The sequence below is a fragment of the Choloepus didactylus genome, chromosome 18 (assembly GCF_015220235.1).
Source record: "Choloepus didactylus isolate mChoDid1 chromosome 18, mChoDid1.pri, whole genome shotgun sequence".
Taxonomy (NCBI): Eukaryota; Metazoa; Chordata; class Mammalia; order Pilosa; family Megalonychidae; genus Choloepus; species Choloepus didactylus.
This window is the reverse complement of record NC_051324.1, coordinates 36612013-36636493: the sequence shown is the minus strand read 5'-3', so window position 1 is coordinate 36636493 and position 24481 is coordinate 36612013. Positions and strand designations below refer to the sequence as shown.

The 24481-nt window shown below is 36.6% G+C and overlaps 2 protein-coding genes across 4 annotated transcripts in view; both read left to right on the top strand.

The window, feature by feature from the left end:
* The first annotated feature begins 3729 nt into the window (after positions 1-3729).
* On the top strand, positions 3730-13514 carry SMG8 (SMG8 nonsense mediated mRNA decay factor). Of its 3 annotated transcripts, none has more exons than XM_037809298.1 (8): positions 3730-5512; positions 6106-6251; positions 6483-7355; positions 8013-8210; positions 8876-8949; positions 9907-9979; positions 10562-10637; positions 12732-13514. In XM_037809298.1, exons 1-4 carry the CDS (start codon positions 3763-3765, stop codon positions 8208-8210), a joined length of 2967 nt encoding a protein of 988 aa, XP_037665226.1. In that variant the 5' UTR covers positions 3730-3762; the 3' UTR covers positions 8876-8949; positions 9907-9979; positions 10562-10637; positions 12732-13514. The 3 variants fall into 3 exon arrangements, with proteins under 3 accessions (XP_037665226.1, XP_037665224.1, XP_037665225.1); XM_037809296.1 differs by having other exon boundaries at positions 9904-9979; XM_037809297.1 differs by having other exon boundaries at positions 8013-8949; positions 9933-9979.
* Positions 9931-24481, top strand: part of GDPD1 (glycerophosphodiester phosphodiesterase domain containing 1) — a 56935-nt gene continuing 42384 nt past the window's right edge. The window contains exons 1-3 of the mRNA XM_037809299.1: positions 9931-9979; positions 10562-10637; positions 13779-14896. Of these exons, the coding sequence (XP_037665227.1) occupies positions 14755-14896 (142 nt within the window). The 5' untranslated portion in view covers positions 9931-9979; positions 10562-10637; positions 13779-14754. The remainder of the gene's footprint in view (positions 9980-10561; positions 10638-13778; positions 14897-24481) is intronic.

Sequence of the window (24481 nt, the reverse complement as noted above, 5' to 3'; positions counted from 1 at the left end):
AAAATAAAAGAGAAGTTTTTAAAAAAACCAACAAATCCCACCACTGTCAACATTGTGATGTATACTCTTTCAAACCTGACAAATAAATTTTTTAAGCTTGTGTGCTGGTTTGTATATATTATATCCCCCAGAAAAAGACATATTCTTTAATGCAATTTTGTGGGGGCAGACGTATTAGCGTTGATTAGGTTGGAACTTTCTGGTTGAGTGTTTCCGTGGAGATGTGACCCACCCAACTGTGAGTGACAGCTTTCATTAGGGTGTGACCTCTTGATTGAATGTTTCCATGGAAATATGGTCCTGCCCATTCAGGGTGGGTCTTGATTAGTTCACTGGAGTCCTGTAAAAACAGCTCACAAACAGAGGGACCTCGGAGCAACTGAGAGTGACATTTTGGAAAGGAGCTGCAGCTAAGAGAGGACAAAATGCCCCAAGAGCAACATTTTGGAGAACTATTTTGAAATGCAACCTGGGAGCGTGCAGACGCCAGCCACATGCCTTCTGAGCTAACAGAGGTTTTCAAAGGCCACCCTTCAGTGAAGGTACCTGAATGCTGATGCCTTACTTTGGATACTTAATGGCCTTAAGACTGTAACTTTGTAACCAAATAAACCCCCTTTCATAAAAGCCAATCCATTTCTGATGTTTTGCAAAATGGCAGTATTAGCAAACAGGAACAGCTTGCATTCCATAAACTTTTCAATATCACTGGTTTTTTTTCCTTATTGATGTGAGTAAATTATATTTCCTTTTGAATGGGGACCTTCCTTTGCAAGATGTTTCCAGAGCACTGTTTCTCAAATTATAAAGGGTGTATAACTCACTAGGATTTCAATGAAATACATATTCTGTTTCAGTAGGTCTGAGATGGAACCTGGGATTCTGCATTTCTAAAAAGCTACGCAGGAGTCTGCAGAGACTAAAAGCAAAATTCTAGAGCTTAAACTGAACACTTTCCTACTCTTAAAAACAGACAGAGTCAATGGGAGAAAATATTTGGAAACTATATATCTGATAACACACATATTCAGCATATATAAAGAAATCCTACAATTCAACAACAACAGTACAAACAGCCCAATTATAAAATGGGCAAAATATATGAAAAGACATTTTTCCGAAGAGGAAATACAAATGGCTAAAAAACACATGAAAAAAATGTTCATCTTACTAGCTATTGGGGAAATGCAAACCAAAACCACAATGAGATATCATCTCACACCAAAAAGAATGGCTGCCATTAAACATATAGGAAACTACAAATGCTGGAGAGGATGTGGAGAAATTGGAACTCTTATCCATTGTTGGTGGGAATGTATAATGGTTCAGCCACTGTGGAAGACAGTTTGGCAGTTCCTCAGAAAACTAAATATTGAGTTACCCTACAACTGGCAATTCCATTACTCGGTATATACCCAGAAGATCTGAAAGCAGTGACACAGACGTTTGCACACCAATGTTCATAGCAGCATTATTCATAATTGACAAAAGATGGAAACAATCTAAGTGTCCTTCAACAGATGAGTGGATAAACAAAATGTGGTATATACATAAGATGGAATACTATGCAGCAGTAAGAAAGAATGAGGTCCTGAAACGTGACAACGTAGATGAACCTTGAAGACTTAATGCTGAGTGAAATAAGTCAGACACAAAAGGAGAGATATTATGTCATCACTAATATGATCTACCTGAATAATGTAAAATTGGTGCCTTATAATGTATAATATAGAGGACCTAGAGACAGAAAGAAGCCAGAGAAGGGGGGATGAGAACCTTATACGTAGAGACCTGTTGATGAGGTGAACTTAAAGGTAAGGGAATGGACAGGGGCGATGATAGTTCATTAATGGGATTATAAGTATCAGTGCTGCACTGAAGGCAAATATGATTGAAAGGGATTGTTTAAAGGCGTGTATCCCACAGATTAGCACTTCAAATATAAATAAATGTTTCATGATTGACTTTTAAGATATGACACTGGTACAAAGAGCTAACAGAGTGGTATATGGGGAAAACTACCTATTGCATACTATGGACTATATTCAATAGGAATACCTTACTAGTACCACAATAATACTAGGGATAATTAATTAGGGGCTGATAAGAGCTTTGGGTATTTTGGCTTATGATAATTGGTTAAAATTTAGAGTAATGATGATTGTACAACTAAGTGAAGATAATAGGAGACACTGATTGTTGATCTTGGACAGAATATATGCATGTGAAATTAGAAACCCCCTACTTAATATATCAAGCCCTTGATCTTGAGGTTTGCTCTTGTGAAACTTGTGGCTGTAAAAGGGAGGCTAAGCCCACCTATAATTATGCCTAGGAGTCACCTCCAGAGAACCTCTTTTGTTGCTCAGATGTGCCCTTTGTCTAAATCCAACTCTGCAAATAAATTCATTACCCTCCTCCCTGCTGACATGGGACACTACTCCCAGGAATGAGCCTGGCTGTGGCATCCAGTGATTGAGAATGACTTCTTGACCAAAAGGGGGAAAAGAAAGGTAATAAAATAAGGTTTCAGTGGCTAAGAGATTTCAAATAGAGTTGAGAGGCTATCCTGGAGGTTACTCTTATGCAAGCCCCAGCTAGATACTCCAAATGGTCACAGTATGCCAAGCCCATACCAACACTAGTCCTGAAAATACTAAATAATATCTAGGTCCCTATCTGAGACTCCATAAAAGTTTCACTCACTAGGTTTATTTTTCAGAAACTTAAATCCTCCAGAGTGTTCCTATGCCAGATATGCCAAAATCCAGAGGCAACAGCCTCTTCAAGAACATCAACCAGATTCATCCCCCTTCCCCATAATATCAACACCCCTTTTTAATATGAACAAGTAAGTGTGGTCACTGCCCAGATATCCCTGAAGATTGAGACAGTGATCAAACGAGATGGAGGGGTAGCAACAGACAAGATAGGATTTAACAAAGGATTACAAATACTGCATCTTTATATACTTTTTTTTTTTTAAGTTTCTATGGTATTACAATAGCTAGAAGGAAATACCTGACATGCTGGGAACTGTAACCCATAACGCTCTTTGAAATTTCCTCTAAAGCCACTTGTTAAATTGTACTTTGAAAGTTATCACCTTTATATATATATGTTATATTTCACAATAAGGAAATAACTGAAATTGTGGAAATATAACCCATAACATTCTTTGAAATTTGCTCTCTAACTACTTGTTAAATTGTACTTTGAAAGTTATCACTTTTTTGTATATATGTTATATTTCACAATAAAAAACGTAAAAAACAAAACAAAACAAAACAAGATAGGACACTCTCGCAGAGTTTTTTTAGTCCTTTAAGTGCAAAGTAACTGTTTCCAATAGTATGGGTTTTTTTCTCTTTCCCTTTTCTTTAATTTTTATTGTGGTACTATATACGACATAACATTTTCCATTTTAACCACTTTCAAGTACACAATTCAGTAGTGTTAAATATATTCACAATGTCATGCTACTATCACTATATCCATTACCACATTTTTACATCACCCCAAAACTCTGTACCCACGATGTTGACATCTGAACTCCTACCGTCCAAAATTAAGAAAATCTCAAACCAGCTGCAGTGCAGGAGGGAAAATCTTGGCGTAAAACCAAGAAGAGAAGGAGCGGGAGGCGGAACCAAAGTGAGAGGAAAGAGGTTACTAAAGAAACGGAGGAGGGCTTTCGAAAGTGAGGAAAGCCGGTTGTGTTTGCCGTGCGGACCGGAAGGGCGTTAGGGAAGGCTTTACACAATGGCGGGACCCGTCGGCTTGCGAGAGCTTCTGATGGGAGCCTCAGCCTGGACAGGCTCTGAAAGTCCGGGAGGGACCCCTACAGAGAGCGGAGGGAACGCGGCTAGCGGACCGGAGCCTCCTTGGCGGGAGGATGAGATCTGCGTGGTGGGAATCTTCGGAAAGACGGCTTTGCGCCTGAATTCTGAGAAGTTCTCGCTTGTGAACACGGTGTGCGACCGACAGGTCTTTCCCCTCTTTCGCGAACAAGATCCTGGGGATCCAGGGCCTGGGAACAAGACTGAAGCTGGCGCCTCCGAGACAGGTGGAGCCGGAGACCCTGGGGCCGGGGAACCAGTACGGGGAGGAGTAGCGGCCGCGGAAGGGAACCGAACGGAGCCAGGCGCTCATGACTACAGTCTTCTGCAGGCCTATTACAATCAGGAAAGCAAAGTTTTGTTTCTTCTTCTTACTTCCATTTGTGACAACTCACAGCTTCTCCGGGCTTGTCGGGCCCTTCAGAGTGGAGAAGCAGGAGGTGGCCTCTCTTTACCTCATGCAGAAGCCCACGAGTTCTGGAAGCACCAGGAGAAGCTGCAGTGCCTCAGTCTCCTTTACCTTTTCTCCGTTTGTCACATCCTGCTTCTGGTCCATCCCACTTGTTCCTTTGACATCACCTATGATCGGGTATTCAGAGCCTTGGATGGGTTGAGACAGAAAGTACTGCCCCTCCTAAAAACAGCCATTAAGGATTGTCCAATTGGCAAAGATTGGAAGTTAAACTGCCGACCTTGTCCACCCAGACTCCTTTTCCTCTTTCAACTCAATGGCGCTCTCAAGGTAGAACCCCCTCGGAATCAAGACCCAGCTCACCCAGACAAGCCCAAAAAGCATTCTCCCAAAAGGAGACTGCAGCATGCCCTGGAGGACCAGATCTATAGAATCTTCCGGAAGAGCCGTGTCTTGACTAATCAGAGCATCAACTGCCTTTTTACTGTACCTGCCAACCAAGCTTTTGTGTATATAGTTCCTGGAAGCCAGGAGGAAGACCCAGTAGGCATGTTACTGGACCAACTTAGGAGTCATTGCACTGTGAAGGACCCAGAATCTTTGCTGGTGCCTGCACCCCTTTCTGGGCCTAGGAGATACCAGGTGATGAGGCAGCACAGCCGACAACAACTTTCCTTCCACATTGACAGCAGCAGTTCCAGTTCTTCAGGCCAGCTAGTGGATTTCACCCTTCGAGAATTCCTATGGCAGCATGTGGAGCTAGTCCTGAGCAAGAAAGGTTTTGATGACAGTGTGGGCAGAAACCCACAGCCTTCCCATTTTGAACTTCCCACATATCAGAAGTGGATCTCAGCAGCTTCAAAACTGTATGAAGTGGCTATTGATGGGAAAGAGGAGGACATGGGATCTCCCACTGGGGAACTAACATCTAAGATTTTAAGCAGTATTAAAGTCTTGGAAGGGTTTTTGGATATTGACACAAAATTCTCCGAAAACCGGTGCCAAAAAGCTTTACCCATGGCCCATAGTGCCTACCAGTCAAATTTGCCCCATAATTACACAATGACTGTCCATAAGAATCAGCTGGCCCAGGCCCTTCGAGTATATAGTCAACATGCTAGGGGTCCAGCCTTTCATAAATACGCCATGCAGTTACATGAAGACTGCTACAAATTTTGGAGCAATGGTCATCAGCTCTGTGAGGAGAGGAGTTTAACTGATCAACACTGTGTACATAAATTTCACTCATTACCTAAATCAGGTAGCAAAAACTTTCTCTGCATTTTGAAATCAAGACTGTGAGCTGTGTTCTTATTCTTGGTTTAAAATAGTTTGTTCACTATGTGTTGATATTTTAAGGACCTAATCCTTTAGAAATTTAGGGAATCAGATGTAAGTTTTTGCTCCTTTTTCCATAAAAGGAAAATATTAGCACTAACTACTAATTATTTTCTTGTATTTAGAGACGGAACACTACTGGATTAGTAAATGAGAACTATTAAATTAGTGCAAAGTTTCAAAAATTTCACATTAACATTTTAATCCTAGAGGATTTATTGAACTAAAATAAATATAAGGAGGGGTAAGGTCACGATGACAGTAGAAGGGGGAATATTTCACTTAGGAACCCTAAAACTTTTAGGTTAAAATGATAAATTATTTTATATACTTTGACTTGCTTCTTCTGTTATGTGTGTTTGGTTAAGGTTTTTGTAGGTTTGTTTTGTTTTGTTTTTCTTCCTATCTCGAAAGAACTATTTAGAGACATTTAGGGGTTAGTTGTGGTAGAATACAAATTAAATTTGATTTTGCATTGTGTTTGTGAAATTAATAGCGACTGTTATTATTTTTTAGGAGAAAAACCAGAAGCTGATAGAAATCCTCCTGTGCTTTATCACAATAGTCGAGCTCGATCCACTGGTGCCTGTAACTGTGGAAGGAAACAAGCACCTCGAGATGATCCCTTTGATATCAAGGCAGCTAACTATGACTTTTATCAGGTAAAATCTTAATTTTTCTTCTTTCTTGTCTCTCTCTTTTTTGCTAAATACCATTTGAGTAAAAATGTGTATTTTCAGAAGCAAAATATCTGGAAAAGCAAATGGGACTGCTGTGTGATGTGTAAAGTATTTTACATGTACCTGTTTGGTTTATACATTGATTGCTGATGTTACTTTTTAGAATGAAGAATGTGTTATTTTAAGTGAAAAGTTTATTTTTTTCCTCCCTAGCTTCTGGAAGAAAAATGTTGTGGAAAATTGGATCATATCAATTTCCCAGTATTTGAACCAAGCACTCCAGATCCTGCTCCTGCCAAAAATGAATCCTCTCCTGCCCCTCCAGATGCAGATGCTGATAAACTTAAAGAAAAAGAACCTCAAACCCAAGGAGAGAGCACAAGCCTGAGTTTAGCTTTGAGTTTAGGCCAGTCTACAGATAGTTTAGGTACCTATCCAGCTGATCCACAAGGAGGAGGAGATAATCCAGAAGTTCATGGTCAAGGAGAGGTAAAAAATGAGAAGAGACCAAACTTGATTGATCGACAGGCATCCACAGTTGAGTATCTCCCAGGCATGCTACATTCAAATTGCCCCAAAGGTCTCCTACCCAAATTCTCCAGCTGGTCTTTGGTTAAACTAGGTCCTGCTAAATCATATAACTTTCATACCGGTTTGGACCAACAGGGCTTTATTCCAGGAACTAACTATCTTATGCCTTGGGACATTGTCATCAAGACTAGAGCTGAAGATGAAGGGGACTTAGACACAAATTCTTGGCCTGCTCCGAATAAGGCTATTCCTGGAAAGAGAAGTGCAGTTGTAATGGGAAGAGGAAGACGGAGAGATGACATAGCCCGAGCTTTTGTGGGCTTTGAGTATGAAGACTCTCGAGGTCGGAGATTTATGTGCTCAGGACCTGACAAAGTAATGAAAGTAATGGGAAGTGGGCCAAAGGAATCAGCTTTAAAAGCCCTCAATAGTGATATGCCCTTATATATTCTGTCATCATCTCAGGGTCGAGGGCTAAAACCACATTATGCTCAACTTATGAGGCTTTTTGTTGTGGTTCCTGATGCTCCTTTACAGATAATACTAATGCCTCAGGTAAGAAGTATGACCCTCCCCGCCCACACACACACACACACAAATAAGAAATTCTAATGCTTGTTTTTCTTTTTATCCTAGTTCATGTTTTTTTTTAATTCAGTTTTATTGAGATATATTTGCATACCATACAGTCATCCATGGTGTACAATCAGCTGTTCACATTACCATCATATAGTTGTGCATTCATCACTCCAATCTATTTTTGAACGTTTTCCTTATACCAGAAAGAATCAGAATAAGAATAAAAAAATAAAAAACACCCAAATCATCCCCCCCATCCCACTGTATTTTTCATTTTGTTTTTGTCCCCATTTATTGCTTGTTTTGATTGTTTTAAAAGTACAGGATAGTACCAAAACTATTTAATTAAACAGGTCTTAATGTTAAGTACCTTCTTTATCTAATATTCTGTTTCTTAAAAAATAATTGTGGATGTATTGATTAATTAACATAATTTGGTTCAGAAGCAGAGCTTGAAGTTAAAAATCTGTAGAAAAGCAAGATAATATTTGAGACTAAACAATGGAATATCAGATGTAATGGAATACTGGATGTGATTAAAGTTAGGAGTATATCCATACTTGCTCTGTCTATATGAACTGTGAACCTACTGTTTGTTTATGTAAAAATACTAATATTACCTGTGTTTTTCAGGTTCAGCCAGGTCCACCACCATGTCCAGTATTCCACCCAGAAAAACAAGAAATCACCCTCCCACCTGATGGCCTCTGGGTTTTGAGGTTTCCTTATGCATATGTGACTGAGAGAGGACCTTGTTTCCCTCCTAAGGAAAACGTACAATTAATGAGTTACAAGGTGCTCCGTGGGGTTCTTAAAGCAGTAACACAATAGGTATTTCCAGCCACTTTAATTCCTAAACTTGAATTGGTTTTTGTTTTGGGAATATATGTTTTCTTTTTTCTTTGTTTTATTTTTGTTTATGTATGTGCAAATTGTGTTTTCTCGAACCCAAAGTGTGTTTTGGTTACAAGAGTTCAGTATTTGGACAGTAATTTTTCAGCTATTTCATGATATCGTTTATATTTATTGGAATGGGGCTAGAAATAAAGATTGGCTGTTCTAGAAAAAAGGTCATAAAATACATGGTTGATACATCTGTTTTCTCATTTCTGTCTCACTGTCCTTAATAAAACATGTTTCTACCAAAACTGAGTGTTGTATAAACATGTTGAGCCAAAACCTTATTTTTGCTAAAACTATTATTTTAGTTGGGATTTTCCTTAAGATGCTCTTCCTAAAATTGTCCTCAAAGCAAAATGTTCTGTTAGTTATATGGTAACAGTATGAAGACTGATTTGACTAAATTGTAGGAAAGCACAGTTGTTTGTCTCACAATTTTGGTACCTGAGTTAGATTATTTTGTTCTTAGAATTTCATTTTTGGACTGATGTGAGAACAAATTTTAAATGAATGTTATCTGTACTAAAAATTTTAATCCAAAATATTAATGCAGCTTTATTCTTTAAAATTCCTATACTTTGAAACAATTTGCTAAGTGATACAGATCTTATCAGTCTATGATCACTTTCATCGGCATCAAGATGGTGACAAGAAATATATCACCAGTTAGGTAAGTGTGCAGACTAAGTTAACGTACCAAAACTGTAGTGTAAGTAATTATATTTTCCTAGACACATTGATTTAAAAATGCTAGTTCTTTAGAACTGCAGATTGTTAATCTCAATATTTATGAAATATAGTGTGTATTTTTTTAATATACTTTGCTACCAGCTTAAAGCAGTTACTTGGTTTTTAATTTTAAAATTATTTAAAAATACCCAGGGAGAAACATGTAACTGGAAGCCAATATTTCAAATTAGGTGTATTTGTAATTTATGATTAGGTATATTTATACTGTTTTACTATAGTTTGATTAAGAAGGAGAATGTAAGCCAGCATGAATTAATCTTTATTCTTCTTACTTCCATTCTTATTTATCATAGGTCTCTTTTATATCAGTTTTAAAAATCACACCTGCTCTTGTACTTAGCATAATCTTGGTTGGTTTTAATAAATAGCACACTGCATTTGGGAAATGCAGCTAGATTGTTCTGTAGGACATGTACTAATAGTTTTATTATTTTTAATATCCTCTAAGAAATGAATAGCAGGTTGTAAATTTGTTGGCCAAAGGAAGTATAAGAGGCTGGTTTGTAACAACAGTAGGTTTCTGGAGAGCAAACCTGTCTTTTTCTTTGTTTCCTTTTTGGTGTCATTTTGCATGGAACAATTTTATATTCCTGCTTGAATTAATAAATTATTTTCCCTGATTATTTTTGGTTATAAAAGGCACTCTAAGTTAAATTTCTAATTAAATTAGTTTTTAATACCAAAATTTTAGGCTATTTGTATTTATAACCCATTTACAAGCAGTTGAAGCACCTCTTCATGTTTGTTTTTATTCATAAATAAATTTATGGAGTGCTGCATTAGAGAAAGGTGTATTATACAATTTGTATTGCTTAACATTTTTCTCTAGTCATGTATTTCTTCTGTAGCAGCACTTGCCTTGTCCCTTTCTTAGTAGGTGTTTCAAATTGATTCCTTTTTAAGAATCACTGGATCAGAACGGACTTCAGAAAACATCCTTTGGTCTGTTGGTAAGTGTATTGATATGTCCATGAAAAATTGTATATAATTAAACTTTTTAGGAAGTAAGTCATACCTTACTCAAAGAGTGCTTACTATTTAAAGGACTAATGATAAATCTTTTTATAAAGTAAGTTACATCATTCTAATTTTAAAAATTTTAATAACTTCACATGTTGGTTTACTTAAAATTAGATACCCCTATACTGCTTAACTTGTGACTCTGTATCTTAGTTAAAAAAAAAAAAAGAAGACAACTTTCAAGGAATAGAAAACAAAGAAATTGAGAAAAAAGGCTACTAGGGAAGCTTGATTGATAACAATAACAATAGCTACTCTGTTGAGTGACAGTAATAGTTATTTCATGAGTATCTATTCATTAGGTACTTTGCTAAGCATTTTACAATACCTCTAATCCTGAAAACACTAAGATAGAAAATTTCCTTTTTTTGTAGATAAGGAAATTAGATCTTAGAGTGGTTAAGTAATTTGTTTTCTAAGATCACATAGCTAGGGAGTAGCAAAATCAGAATTTAAATTCAGGACTCTGATTTTGAAACTATTCTTTCTACTTTTATATACTGCCTTCTTAGAAAATAGAAGAATGAAAACTGCATGTCAGATGTTCCAGCTGAATATTTTGGCTCTGGTCTTAAGACATATGAATGGGTGAGTTTATTCTCTTTAATCTCAAGAAAAGTTAGGTTTGATACCCCCAAAATATCTTAGTTTCCTTTAGGTGTGAGTCCTGAATCTCTAAAAAATTTAAATCTTTTTATATTCTTATATATGGTACTCTCTTGTTCCATATTTTCTCCCATGTAAAATAGTGCTATAGTAGATTAAAGCCAAAAAAGATCTGACTCCACCAGTTAAAAACCGGGCAGTTTACTTCATCTCTGAGTATTATTTTCTCTAAAATGATCATGATAATTCCTATTTATCACAGAGGATTGTTGTGAGGATTTAAGGAGTATATATAAAGCTCTTAACAGAGAAGCTCATAGATAAATTCTTGATAATAATTACAATTTATCTTAAATTTACTTCTTTAAAATATCCCATAATTATGGTAATTTGAGAGATGATGAATAAGCCTGGGTTAGTTTTAGTCCTACCTTTTGTAATCAGGTAAACATTCTAGTGCCTTGCCTGGTACATGTAAAACACTGGTAAGCACCATGATATTTAACAGTTTTGTAGACTTGGTTTGTACCTTTTTTGTTCTTTTTCTTGGTCTTTTCCAAACTGGACTTAGTTTTTGTTTGTTTATGCTTTATATAGAGTAGCCTCTAAAATCCCTTGGCTATTTAATTGTCCTTTTTTTGACCATCTCCCACAACTTTGTCCTAAAATGTGGGAAATAAAACTACTCAAGTTTTATAGGTTGGAATTCGCTGTAATTTGCACAAAGGCTAGTTAGTATTCTATGTTTAATTTTCAGTACTCGTCATATTGTTTATTGGCCCACGTCAGCACAGCAGCTCACTGGATTGGTGTCTTTAGCAGATAATCTAGTGTGACTCCTACCATTGTGGACATTGGATCCCATCTCAGTTTCAGCTTATTTCTCTGTAAAATGGGGAGAATAAGTCCCCTACCTATCTCAAATAATAGCTGAGGCTTAAACATTTAAAGTAAGATCATGCTCATGGAAGTCCTTTGTACACTCTAAAGTGTTTTCTAAATATAAGGGATAATTATTACTCCTTGTTTGTAACTGATAGCTCAGATCCAATTATATTCTAAATACAATTTAAATATTTTTCCAAAACTCTCCACATTAAAAATAATTCTGCCCATATGTATAGCAATAAAAATATTTTTCTATTTGAATAGCTATAAGAAACATTTCTGAAGTATAAATTACATTCCATGGTTCCTTTTTATTCCAAACATTTGAAAGCACTAGATTATATACATCAATTGGTTATTATTTCCTTTTCTCCTACTAAATTATATGTACTTGAGCACTGACTGATTTTATCCCAGCAGCTTTCTCAATATAAAAATGAGTCTACCAAGTTTATAATCCCATTTAAAATATTGTTTTTGTTTTTGAACATAGCTTTGTAGTCTTTGTAAAATGAATATATGGTCATTGTATACTGTATTGTTTAAACTTTCATTTTAAACAAAGATAAAGAGTAAGTTACCTGAAATTCTATTGCTCCGAGTTAACAGGTAATAATATTACAGTGAATATCCATGTAGACATCTCTGTGCAAATATGCACATATAGATATGTATTCATTTTTACATAATTACAGTCATAGAATGCATGTTGTTTTGTAATCTGCTTTTTTCACTTAACAATATTTGGTAGACATTTTTCCATGTCAATAAGTGTGAGTCTTTATCATCATTTTTTATGGCTGCATAGTTTTCCATAATCATTATTTACTTAATCTGTGCTTTACTGCTAAATATAAGGGTTCTTTCCAATTTAGGGCTTCTACAAACAATGATGAATACATATGATACATATATCTTTTCTTAATACTTGTGAAATTTTCTTTGTAGAATAAACTCCCAGACCTGGGAATGATGGGTCAAGGAATGTACACATTTTACATTTTGATGCATATTACTAAATTGCTCTACCGAAAACTGAACCATGCTTTAACCTATTATCAGATTCCCCTTATCATAGTTGGGAATTCTGATGGCAATCTCTCAATATATCAGCATACTAGCAATTTAATACAGTAGTTTTCTTATTTTGAACAGTTGTATCACAAACTAACTCATGATCTTCTTCAGAATTCTGGGGTTTGTGCCTTCTGGTCCCAGTGATACATGTCACTCATCGTTTGCATCTGCTGTCTAGAACACTAGTGATTTGGATAACACAATTTTTAAATGGGATTGAAATGACAAGTTGAAGGAATTGTTGGACTGGAACCCAAGTGTTCTTTTCGCTGAACTGCTTCCTGGATCTGCCAAGTCTGATATGCTTCAAAAGAGTTTGAAGTGGGAATTTCCCTGATGGTGTCTTCTATAAAGAGCAAGACTATTGTTTTCAAGATCTTTTCAAGAAAACTGATGCTACTTCCTCTTCAACCTCTTGAACAGAATGAAGTTTGGTGACCTTGTAATAGCAACAAAAGTCACTGGCTGTATAGTCTTAGGCAAACTACTTTTTTTGCTTTAATTTTCTCTTATTAGATACTCATAACAGCCCTGTGAAATTAGATACTACTTTCCCCATTTTACAGATGTGACCTATGTCAAAGGAGTCTAAATCCAGGGATCTTTTTGATAAGCCACAGATACCTCCATATTTGATGGTTAATTATTTTTAGTTATGTATTTTTCTATTAATATTTATCATATACATGTATGTGTCTGCGCTCATTGTAAGTACTAGTCATCAAATTTAAAGAAAAGTTGCCATTAGGTGATATTTTGGAAAAGGGAAACAGAAACATGCATATCAGCTGATCTTTGTGATATAGATTGATATAGTTTTTAATCCTTAACAGAAGGTTTTTCAATCTGAATTAACTTAAAATGTTTTAGTTTTTAAAGTTTGTTTTATTTGGACATTTGTATACTTGGTTCTTTTTCTTCTACAAAGGATTTACCATTTTTTATATATTTGGTGACAGATCAAGAAATAGTTTGCTCATGGTAAACTGATACAAAAGTCATTTCCAGCTACTTTTTTAAAACCTAATGAAGGCTCCCAGTTTTCAAGAATCTTCTAATCTTGTTTACTCCTCTTAAAGATAGAAAGACTCCCTTTGGGAACTAATAGCATGTGAGAGTTGGAAGTAATCATTTATTCAAAATTCCCTTATTTTACAGACACAGAATCAAAAGAAAGAGAAAGTGAGTGATTTGCTCAAGGCTGAAGTCAAGAATAACAAGATTTTAAATACTCACTGCACTCCTCTTCCCTGGGAGACATTTGCTCTTCTTTCAAAATTTTCAGCCTTAGTTCCTTGTTCTTTTGCATTTTATTGTGCTCTTAGGTGTGGAATGTGTATGATAAAAGGGAAACAAGTATGGCCTTCTGGAATTTAGTTGCCAGTCTCCTAGGATATTTAAGTGATATCCTAAAACCTTGCCAACGTTTCCTTGTTTTAAATGGGACTTTAAGTCAACGAATATTTGAGTGCCAAATGTGCACATGGCACGGGGAATTGCATTTTCACAGTGAATTAAAGGAGGAGAGCAGTCAATCCCTTAAATATTTGACTGAAAAACCTAGTACCCTTGATGGTGTATGACAACAGGTAAAATTTTTACTTGGCTAGATAAACAAAGGGGTTTATTATTTGTTTAAGCAAACGTTAACACCTCCATTAGTAATAATTTAGATTTTCTAGAACAGAGGCTAAGAAATGCTCTGGAATCTTTCCTTTTTGAAGTGGATTTGCTAATTATGTCAGACCTTCCTGAAGGCTGTACTTGAATCCCACTTTTTTGCTTGAGTGATGGCGAAGACACTGGCGGGTTTCCAGACGTTCGCCTCAGTTTGGAGTTTCTTCTAAACGTTGCGGGTATGACCACAAACCTAGCTGATTGAAGTGCTCACAACAGGATTTCGGAAGACTCCTACTCGGGAGCCAGAGCGCGCCTGCGTGCAGGAGCCCCTTTGTTGCTCCGGCGCTAGGGTCTGGCTGCGCCTGCGCGGTGAGCCGGCACGGAGAAGTGCGCCGCTCTACTGGCACCAGCTGGGGGCGAGCAGATCTCTGGCAGCCGCCGCCGCAGCCGTTGCGACCATCTCATAGAACTTCAGAGGGTCCGGAGGTGGGGGACTTCCCACACGGTGGTTGAGATGTCGTCCATCGCAGCTTTTTACCTTCTCTCTACCCTGGGAGGGTACTTGGTGACCTCATTCTTCTTGCTCAAATACCCGACCCTGCTGCACCAGAGAAAGAAGCAGCGATTCCTCAGTAAACACATCTCTCACCGAGGAGGTGAGAGGGGTCCCCAGAACCCGATGGCGGAGGGGGAGAAGCCTTTTTACCGGCTAGAGCTAAGGGTCCGTTGGAATGCCGAAAAAGGCAGGCGGATGGAAATACGTAAGAGTTTGAGGAGGAAAGCGGGAGTATGGAGATAGCACTTCCTCGGAGGTGAAAGCTGTGTGAAGGGGAGAGCTCCTGAGGGAAGGGAAGGAGTCTTGAGGCAGAGCCAGGGTGGTGGTGGGGTCTCTAAAAGGCAGAGGAAGCGTATGAGGGTTTCTGTGAAAGAGGAAGGACCAGGGTGACGATGAGGAGTAGACGGAGCGTTTCTCGGCGCGTGGAAGGATGATCGCAAAGTCCCTTTCCAGCGGCGAGGCACATTGGAGAAGCGCGGTGCAGGACCGGGGTACCCAGTGTGGGGAACCGGGAACGCACCGCTCCGATGACGAGCGGGTTGGGAGAGTCTGGGTGGTGAGCTTGGGCACCTGAAGGCTTCTAGAGCTCGGGAGCAACTCGAACCCTTAGCAGTGCTGCAGCCCAGGTATGTGCAGTCTCGGGGCGGGGGGGGGGGGCAGGTCCCGCACCACGCTCTGAGCACTGCTAATTAAGAAGAGAGGGAAACCGAGGCCCAGAATCGGGGACACTTCCCAAGGTCGCCGTGGGAACTAGAGCAGGACTGGGAAAGGAACTGGAGCATCCTGGCTCCCAAGGCTGCAAATCTTGCACCTATTTTATTGAGCCTCACTCTGCACCCCACGATGACACGTGGATAACTAAAAGATGACTTAGTTTATGCCAGGGCATTATTGTTTAAAGAAAACAAAGACAGATTTCTTTTGGAAAAGTCTTGCTAAAAAGAGTCTAGGCAGTCCACCCTCTAATTAACCCAAGTAACAGCCCAGATCTTTTCTTCTTCATTATTATATAAAAATGTGTCTTCGTTGCATTTCAAACATGATGTTTAAAATGTTGCAAGATGGGATTACTTCAATCAATCTTAACCATTCTTTAGGGATGAATCTTAAACCAGGTTAAAATTGCTTGGGATTTACTGTCTAAACCTTGAAATGGTAAATTCTAGGAGATTACAGTCTAAAATTCAATTCTGTACCATAACACTTTTTCTAACAAGATTTGGCCAGGACTAAAATTTAAAATGTCACAGAAATACATAACCTATATAATTTTATAGTTATACACAGATCTTAATAGTAATCCTAGTCTCCTACTCATGAAAAGCATCCAAGGTTTAAAGGGTCACTAGCTGTAAAATGCCATGTTATTGCTTATTTGGTTTATTTGTGTTTTAATAAATACATGATTAAGCTGTAGGATGACATCACTACTAATGTGCCTTCAACCATTGGAACAAAGGACTAACTTTTAGTGTTTGAGTTGTTACCACAGAAGCAATTTTCAGTGTTTGTAGTCCTATTCTGGGGATAGGCAGTACCCACTGCAGTTGTATTTACCAATTTAGAAAAAGAAAAGTGTGCTTATTAAAAAAAAAAAGTCTAAAAAACTAGATCCTCTAAAAAGCTGTCTATGCTGTCATCTAAATTTTATATTAGAAGAAATACATGTTAATCTTTTAATATTTGTGATATTCTACAGGTGGAAAAAAAAAAAGGAGCCCAAAGAGGTTAAAAAATGTGTTCTAGATCAGTGCAATAAGTACCAAGGCCAGCATAAACTAGGTCTCCAATATTTATTTACTGTTAGAAATACTTAAATATTTTCTCCCCAGATATTAAGTTATTTCAATGGTTTCAGTTTAACCCCTTCTATAAGAATTTCCATTTATTGTTTGTAAATGTTGCATTAATATTTGTATATTCAAAGATGTAACTGAGAATCTTGTTGAAGATCTACAGACTCAAAATGTGTTTACTTTGCCTGCATGATGGTCCAAAAAGCACCTAAAAGTTCCCATCTGTTAGTGATTAATAGGCTTTTGTTGAATATGTCCACCAAATAATTCAGTCAAATCCAGAGTTTTGGAGGAGATACTAACTAAAATGCATTTTGTAATTCAAGATACTAAGTCTCTGGAAAATAAGATATGGCTGACTAGAAAAGAGTTCACCTCCTTGCTTGCATTTTATTTTTGAGTTGGATACCAATCAATCACTGATCTCTCTGTGCAATTTGTGAACATTTGGGCTTATTATCTATTGCCCTAACTGCAGGTATTTCGGATTCCATGTAACCAGACTATTGGCCATTCCAAAATTGAAACATTGATTATTATATGTGTATAAAGTGTGTATACCTGAATTGTTTTAACTTGAATTACTTAAGGTCTACCACATTATATCTACAAAAGCATCATGATAAAGACTTAAATGACCTGAGTCAGATTCTGGTGCTACCACTAGTTAGCCTTGGGAATAAGCCTTAGTTTTCTTACCTATTAAATGGGGACCTTTTGCCTTACCTACCTCTTTGGGTTGTTATGAGGATCAGGTATATTAAAAGCACTTTGAAAACTGTGGAATTGTTTAGAAATATAAGTGTCAATGCAGGGGATCTGCAGTTGTATTTTGCAATTAAACTATAGGTTGATTGAAAGAATGAGCTTATCCTATACTTAGATTTCCAAAGTTTTAACACATTTGCCTTTTACTAAGGTGAATTATCTTTGAAAATAGAAAAATACTCTGCTTCAAAAATTAAATACTGTAGGTTTTGTTCTTACCTCTTTAAAGCTTACATTGCAGTACTTTATATTGTAATATGATTTGTTATAACATCTGCTTCCCTTACTAGACTAGGAGTTCCTCAGGGGCAGGGATCAGATTTTATTAGTTCTTTTTTCACTAGCCTGTAGCATAGATCCTGACATATAACCAAAAATAATAGCTAATTTCTTCCAACTGTCTACTGAATGCTAGATGCTTTCTATATATTTCTCAAATCTGGTCAAAAAACACTTATAGTTTTAATTATTTATGAAACACTAATAGGATAAAAGATAAATCCTTTGGATTAAATGGAGGGCAAGCGATGGTCTCAAAAGGCCATTTTATTAAATACTGTATGAAATTTTGAATTTTATTTATATTTTAATATATATTTTTCCCAATTGCATAAATAACTCTTGTTAATGTACAAATTTTAGAAAATATGGAAATGAAAAAAGAAAAATAAGTCCCTAAAACTTTCCTATCCAGAGATAATCTCTGTTATCTTGAAGTATACCCTTTAAGTATATAGTTTCCTATATTTGGAGTCATACTATGTATACATTTATTACAGGAACCCTACTGAGTTAGCTAAAGAAATAAGGATCACAGGAAACAACGTATTTTAATCCCCCCTAACCTGTCTCTGTGGGCCAGTTGAATTAAGCAAGAGGCTTTTTAAAAAGAGATCTATTTATTAGGTTTCAATAACCAAAGAATAAAAAGTAGCTCCAAGCGATCAAATCCCCACCTTGCCTCCTAACCTTCCTCCCTTGGTCTCAAAGCAAGGTACTGTCATAGTCTGGGCATACGCCACAGATTGATTTGGCAGGTGATGAGTTTGAGGATAAGGATTGCTCTTGGACACTGCTGGCCACCTCTGGGCCCTTAATTTTAATTGGTTGTTCAAGGAGGAAATTGAGGATCAATGAGAGTCTCAAATTGTCACTGGAAGTAGCATTCTGCTACTGCACCCTGAAACATGTCCCATGTCAGGTATTGATTCTCTTCAACTCTTGTTCCTGCATTCCTATTATTAGAGAATCCTTCCTCACTTTTGAAAAGTGAGGACTTTATTCCAGTTGTCTTGTTCATTTCTACTGATGGCTTGTTATCAGTGGAGTAAATTATCACTTATTTAAAAGAACTATCGTGCTTAATAAAGCAAGCTTTAGTAAGCTTGAAACTAAAATGTATTTATTTCCATTGGACAACTTATATGTACCTTAAACTTTTTAACCATTTAGAAATTTAGAAAAAGTAAATATTCTATAGAAATTATTGAAATTATGACAAATTATGTCATTGATGAGAGCATCATATGAAGGTTACAGGCATACCTCAGAGATATTGCGGGTTCTGTTCCACACCACCACAATAAAGGGAAAATCACAAGAAAGTCACACAAATGTTTTGGTTTCCCAGTGCATATAAAAATTATATTTATACTGTAGTCTATTAAGTGTGCAATAGCATTATGTCTTAATAAAAATAATGCACAGACCTTAATTTAAAAATACTTTATCACTAAAAAAATGCTAACCATCATCTGAGCCCTTAGTGAGTTGTAGTCCTTTTGTTGGTGGATGATCTTGTCTCGATGTTGATGGCTGCTGAAATGATCAGGGTAGTGGTTGCTGAAGGTTGGGGTGGCTGTGGCAATTTCTCAAAATAAAACAACAGTGAAGTTTGCCTTATGGATTGACTCTTCCTTTCATGAAAGATTTCTCTGTAGAATGTGATGCTGTTTGATAGCATTTTATCCACAGTAGAACTTCCTTCAGAATTGTAGTCATTCTTCTCAAACCCTGCCACTGCTTTTTGTAATATTCTAAATCTTTTGTTGTGATTTCAACAGTGTTCAAGTGAAAAGAGTAGCATTTCTCCCACTTTAAATCAAAAGCTAGAGATTATGAAGCTTGGTGAGGGAAGCATGTTGAAAGCCAAGATAGGCAGACAGTTAGGACTCTTGTGCCAAAAAATTAGTCAAGTTTTGAATGCAAAAGAAAAGTTCTTGAAGGAAATTAAAAGTGCTACTCCAGTGAACACGTGAATGATAAGAAAGAGATACAGCCTCATTGCTGATATGGAGAAGGTTTTAGTGGTCTGGATAGAAGATCAAACCAGCCACAAGATTCCCTTAAGCCATTATAGAATTATTAATTGGCATAATTTCAATATTGTGTCTCAAAGAATAGGGAGGCTTGAGGAAAGGGTAAGAGATGGGGGAACGGCTGGTTGGAGCAGTCAGAACACACAGAACACTTGCTAAGTTCACTTTCTTTCAAGGGCACGTTTCATAGTGTCTCAAAACAATTGACAATAGTAACATCAAAGACCACTGATCATAGATCACCATAACAGATAAAATAATAATGGAAAAGTTTGAAATATTGCAAGAATTAAATGTGGCGCAGAGACAGGAAATGAGCACATGTTGTTGGAAAAATGGCACTTACAGACTTGCTCAATGCAGGGTTGCCAGAAAAAAAAATCAATTTCTGCAAAGTGCAATAAAACAGGATATACCTGTAATTGGTACATACTGCCTATATATCAATATATGGTTTGAATATCATCCTTATGTGCTTCAGGTGGTCTCTCATGTGACTTACTGACATTTTTGGATATGGCACACAGTTCTAAAGGTATAATAGCTCTATCAGTGGGTTTAATCTTTTTCCTGTATCTGCAAATATAAATTTTGTTAGTTTTTTCCCCTTGGAATATAGAAACAATTCTTCGGTGATCCAGGAAAACCAGATTGAGAAATACTCTTTTGTATGCCATCTCTAATCCTTCCAAGCTCTTTATACTCCTATATATCACAGATACTGCTTCCAGACACTATAAATGTTCAGTGAACAAGTAAATTTAAAAATGAATGAGGAATTTACTTTCTTGCTTGATTTACTGAATAACTCCATGTTGAATTGAGAAAGGATTTATTTGCCCTGAGTTTTCCTTTCCAATATCAGAAAATCCTTAATTTTGAAGTTTATTCTTTCGTGGCTAATGCACCTTGACATATTGTTCATCGGTTGTATAAACATTATGCACGTACACACACACACGTATATCATTTATTATAAAGATGTTATTAATAGTGGTGGTTGGAGAGTAACTAGTCTACAATGTTTACTGAACATTTATTGGGATATAAATTGTTTGGGAGATAAAAAGGAAATTGGATAAATATTTTCTTCACAGCACTTGAGTCTGGTTAAGGATACAAAAGAGAATATTTAACTTACTTTTCACACCATACCAGCAACTAACTAATCACAAAGTAATTATGAAGCATTAGATAAAGGAGGAAAAGGTAATAGAAAATGAAAAATAAGAAGTATATAATGAAAGAATAAATAAAATGAGAATTTCTAGAGAAGATTTTCTCAAGTAAAAATGTGAAAAAGTAAAGTGGGAGACAGGAAGATATATGCAGAGAGATTATAAACAAATGATATTAGGACAGCATGTAAAATCTATATAGAGACTCATTCTCTTCAACATTTCACACTAATTAAAAATAAAACTTTTTGTCTGTATGTGAAATGGTTATTTGTAGAGCCAGGCATTGCTTAAGCTGCTTATTGGTGAGAAAGAAAAATTAACAGCAAGCCTGCTCCTGTAAATGCTTTTATGATAATTGGAGAGAAAAGGAATTAAAACCGTTTCCTGAGAGAAGAGCTACCACCAAATAATTCCTTAGAGAGGAATGACATACTCATTAATTAGTCTCTTAGTTTCTCTCCAAGTTTTTACCATATGAATCTAACAAGTAATTTGTGAGTATTATCATTGTGGAATTTATCTTCATGCTTTATAAACAAATAGATGCATGGGAATAAAGACCAATATGAGTAACTTATGTATGAAGCAGAAATAAAGGTGATGTATGAATGGCAGCATAGAGGCTACAGCATAGGTAGTGGTAAAAAGAGTAGGCTCTGAAATTATACTGCTTATGCTCAAATCTTAATTCCCCTTATTCACCAGTTTTTACCTGGGGATAGTAATACCTCAGAGGGTGACTGTGACTGTGAGGATTTTAAATGAAATGATATATAAAGTGCTAAGCACAGTATCTGGCTTATGTTAGTTATTAATATCTTGACCACTTCTTCAATATTTTATTTTATTTAATACTTGGTATGTAATTTAATATACTTATAAAATAGGTGAAAATCTAAGTAATAATGTTTGCATGCTTAAGATGCAGGTTTAAATGATTACAATTAAAAGTAATATGGAAAGCAGACAAAAAAGACAAAAACAGGCAGACTTTGTAAATAGTAGCAGTAAAATTTACATTGTCTAAGGGGAAATTTATCCATTTCAGAGTACTGAATTTCTATCCTATCTTTTTCCTAACTTCTTTCCCCCAAACCTAAAAATCAAATAATAAATGTCTTTTGAACTTTTTAATTATGGCACATTTCAAACATTGCAAAAGTAGTAAGCCTCTACAAACCCATTGCCAAGCTGCAAACGGTTATCACCTCATGACCAATTCTGTTTCATCTATATCTATATTGAACACTATTTTGTGGAATTTTATAGAGGATGTATAAGACAAAGTACTTGCTATTGGGATTAGTAATCAATTTCATTACTAATAGGGCTGAATTTGAACTCTACAATGCCCCCTCTAAATTGAATTTAACACTAAAATAGGAGGCCTTTTCCTTGCATTGATAGCTGCCCTGGCAAGCTTTCTATATAGATGGGCAGAAATTTTGTTCCATCTGAAGATGGGCTACTTCAAATTAAGAGGGCCTTGAAGGGTTGGGTCACAGACAGCTCTTTCTCCTAAGTCACTTCTGCTCCCTTGAGGAGTGTTTGAGGGAGTAGAGAACCATTACAAGTGTTCCTTCCATCCATTTCCCTTCCTGGGGTCTAGAGTGGAATTTTCCTTCACTGGGTGAAACAGTGGTGAGGGATAAATGTTCCTCATTTCCTTCAGTGAGCCTTCTTAGGGTTTAGTTGAATAAACCAGAATAAAAAAATTGTAAGCCTTAGAACTAAAGGCATTGATTTTTTAAATTGAGGGATAGCAAACATGTGTTAACACTAACCTTATGTGTACAGCATGATTTATATATCTATATACACACACCCAGCCAGATAACTGCCACTCAGATCAAGATATAGAACATGTCTAGCACCCCACAGGATTCCCTTGTTTCCTTTCCCAGTCTATACCTGCCCCATCTCCAGAGGTAACCACCCCTCTGAATTTTATAATTATTGATTATTTAAACAGTGACTTTCAAAGTGTGGTCTGTGGACCCCTGGGGTTCCCTGAGATCCTTTCAGGGATCTACAAGGTCAAAACTATTTTCATAATAATACTAAGACATCATTTGCCTTTTTCACTGTCTTGGCATTTGCACTGATGGTATAAAATTAAGAGTGGGTCAACCTTATGACCTTTGCATGAATCAAATCAGTGGCAGTCATGAAATTCTTCACCATAACGTACTCATAGTAAAAAAAAAAAAAAAAGTCCACTAAATAACAGTAATGTATTAGTAAAAATTATTAATTTTGTTTAATTTCAATGCTTGAGTACACTTCATTTTTAATATTCTGTGTGACAAAATTGGAACTAAACATAAAACACTTCTGCATACCAAGGTAGAATGGGTAGAGTGGTTGTCTTGAGGAAAAGCACTTGTGTAATTGTTGTGACCTGAACTGGATGTTTATTTCATGGAACACCATTTTTAATTAAAAGAATGACTGGAAAATTATGTTTATTCAAATTTGAGGGTTTGACATATATGTTCTTGAAAGTGAATAAAGTGAGTCTGCCACTTTAGGAAAACAAACTGTTGCCTTCTATTAAGACAATGGCCATAATAAAATTTGAGCTTGCAAGCAAAAATTTAAATTTTGGAAAACTTGTATTCTCCACCATGAGCTTGACAGCTTTCCAAATCTTAAAGTTTTTCTGATGAGATCAGATATTAACAAATATAATTTTAAAAATATTATATAATAAAATATGTCAGCATTTAGAACATCAGCATAATTCAGTGACTCAGTATTTCCAAAAGACCAATGCGTGATATCTTAATAATAATGCATGGGTGTGCTGGTTGGAATCTATTATGTCCCCCACAAAAGCAATATTCTTTAATGCAATCTTGTGGGGGCAGACTTATTGGTCTTTTGATTAGGGTGGGACATTTGATTAGGTTGTTTCCATGGAGGTGTGACCCCACCCATCCAGTGATTAGTTCACTGGAGTACTTTAAGAGAGCTCACAGAGAGGAGAATCTCAGAAAAACTGAGAGAGACATTTTGGAGAAAAGCTAAGAGCCAACACAGACCCAGATGCTTGGAGATGCAGGCAGAAGGACGTTTGGAGATGCTAAGCTAAGAGATGAAGCCCAGAGTTGACCCTGGAGAAGCTAAGTCAGGACTTAGAGAGAAATACACCAGGAGAACCAAGCAGAGAGCTGAGAGAAGCTAAGAGAGGCAGAAGCTGAGAGACATTTTTGGAGAAAGCCATTTTGAAATGGATCCCGAGAGCAAAGGACCAGAAGATGCCAGCCACATGCCTTCCCAGCTGACAGAGTTGTTCCAGATGCCATCAGCCTTTCTTCAGTAAAGGTATCTTCTTGTTGCCTTAGTTTGGATACTTTTATGGCCTTAGAACTGTGAATTTGTAACCTAATAAATACCCTTTATAAAAGCCAATCCATTTCTGGTATTTTGCATAAACGGCAGCTCTAGCAAACTGGAGATAAAAATTTAATAAGAAAAGTGGTATTTTACATTTTTACAACTCTCTTTAATGTTTGGCATAATAGAAGGCAGCTAGATTTTCACAACTGCTTCACACTTGTAGCTTCACAGAGATATGTAGTTGGAAAAGAGATTTTCTTTGATATTGCACAAAACTCAA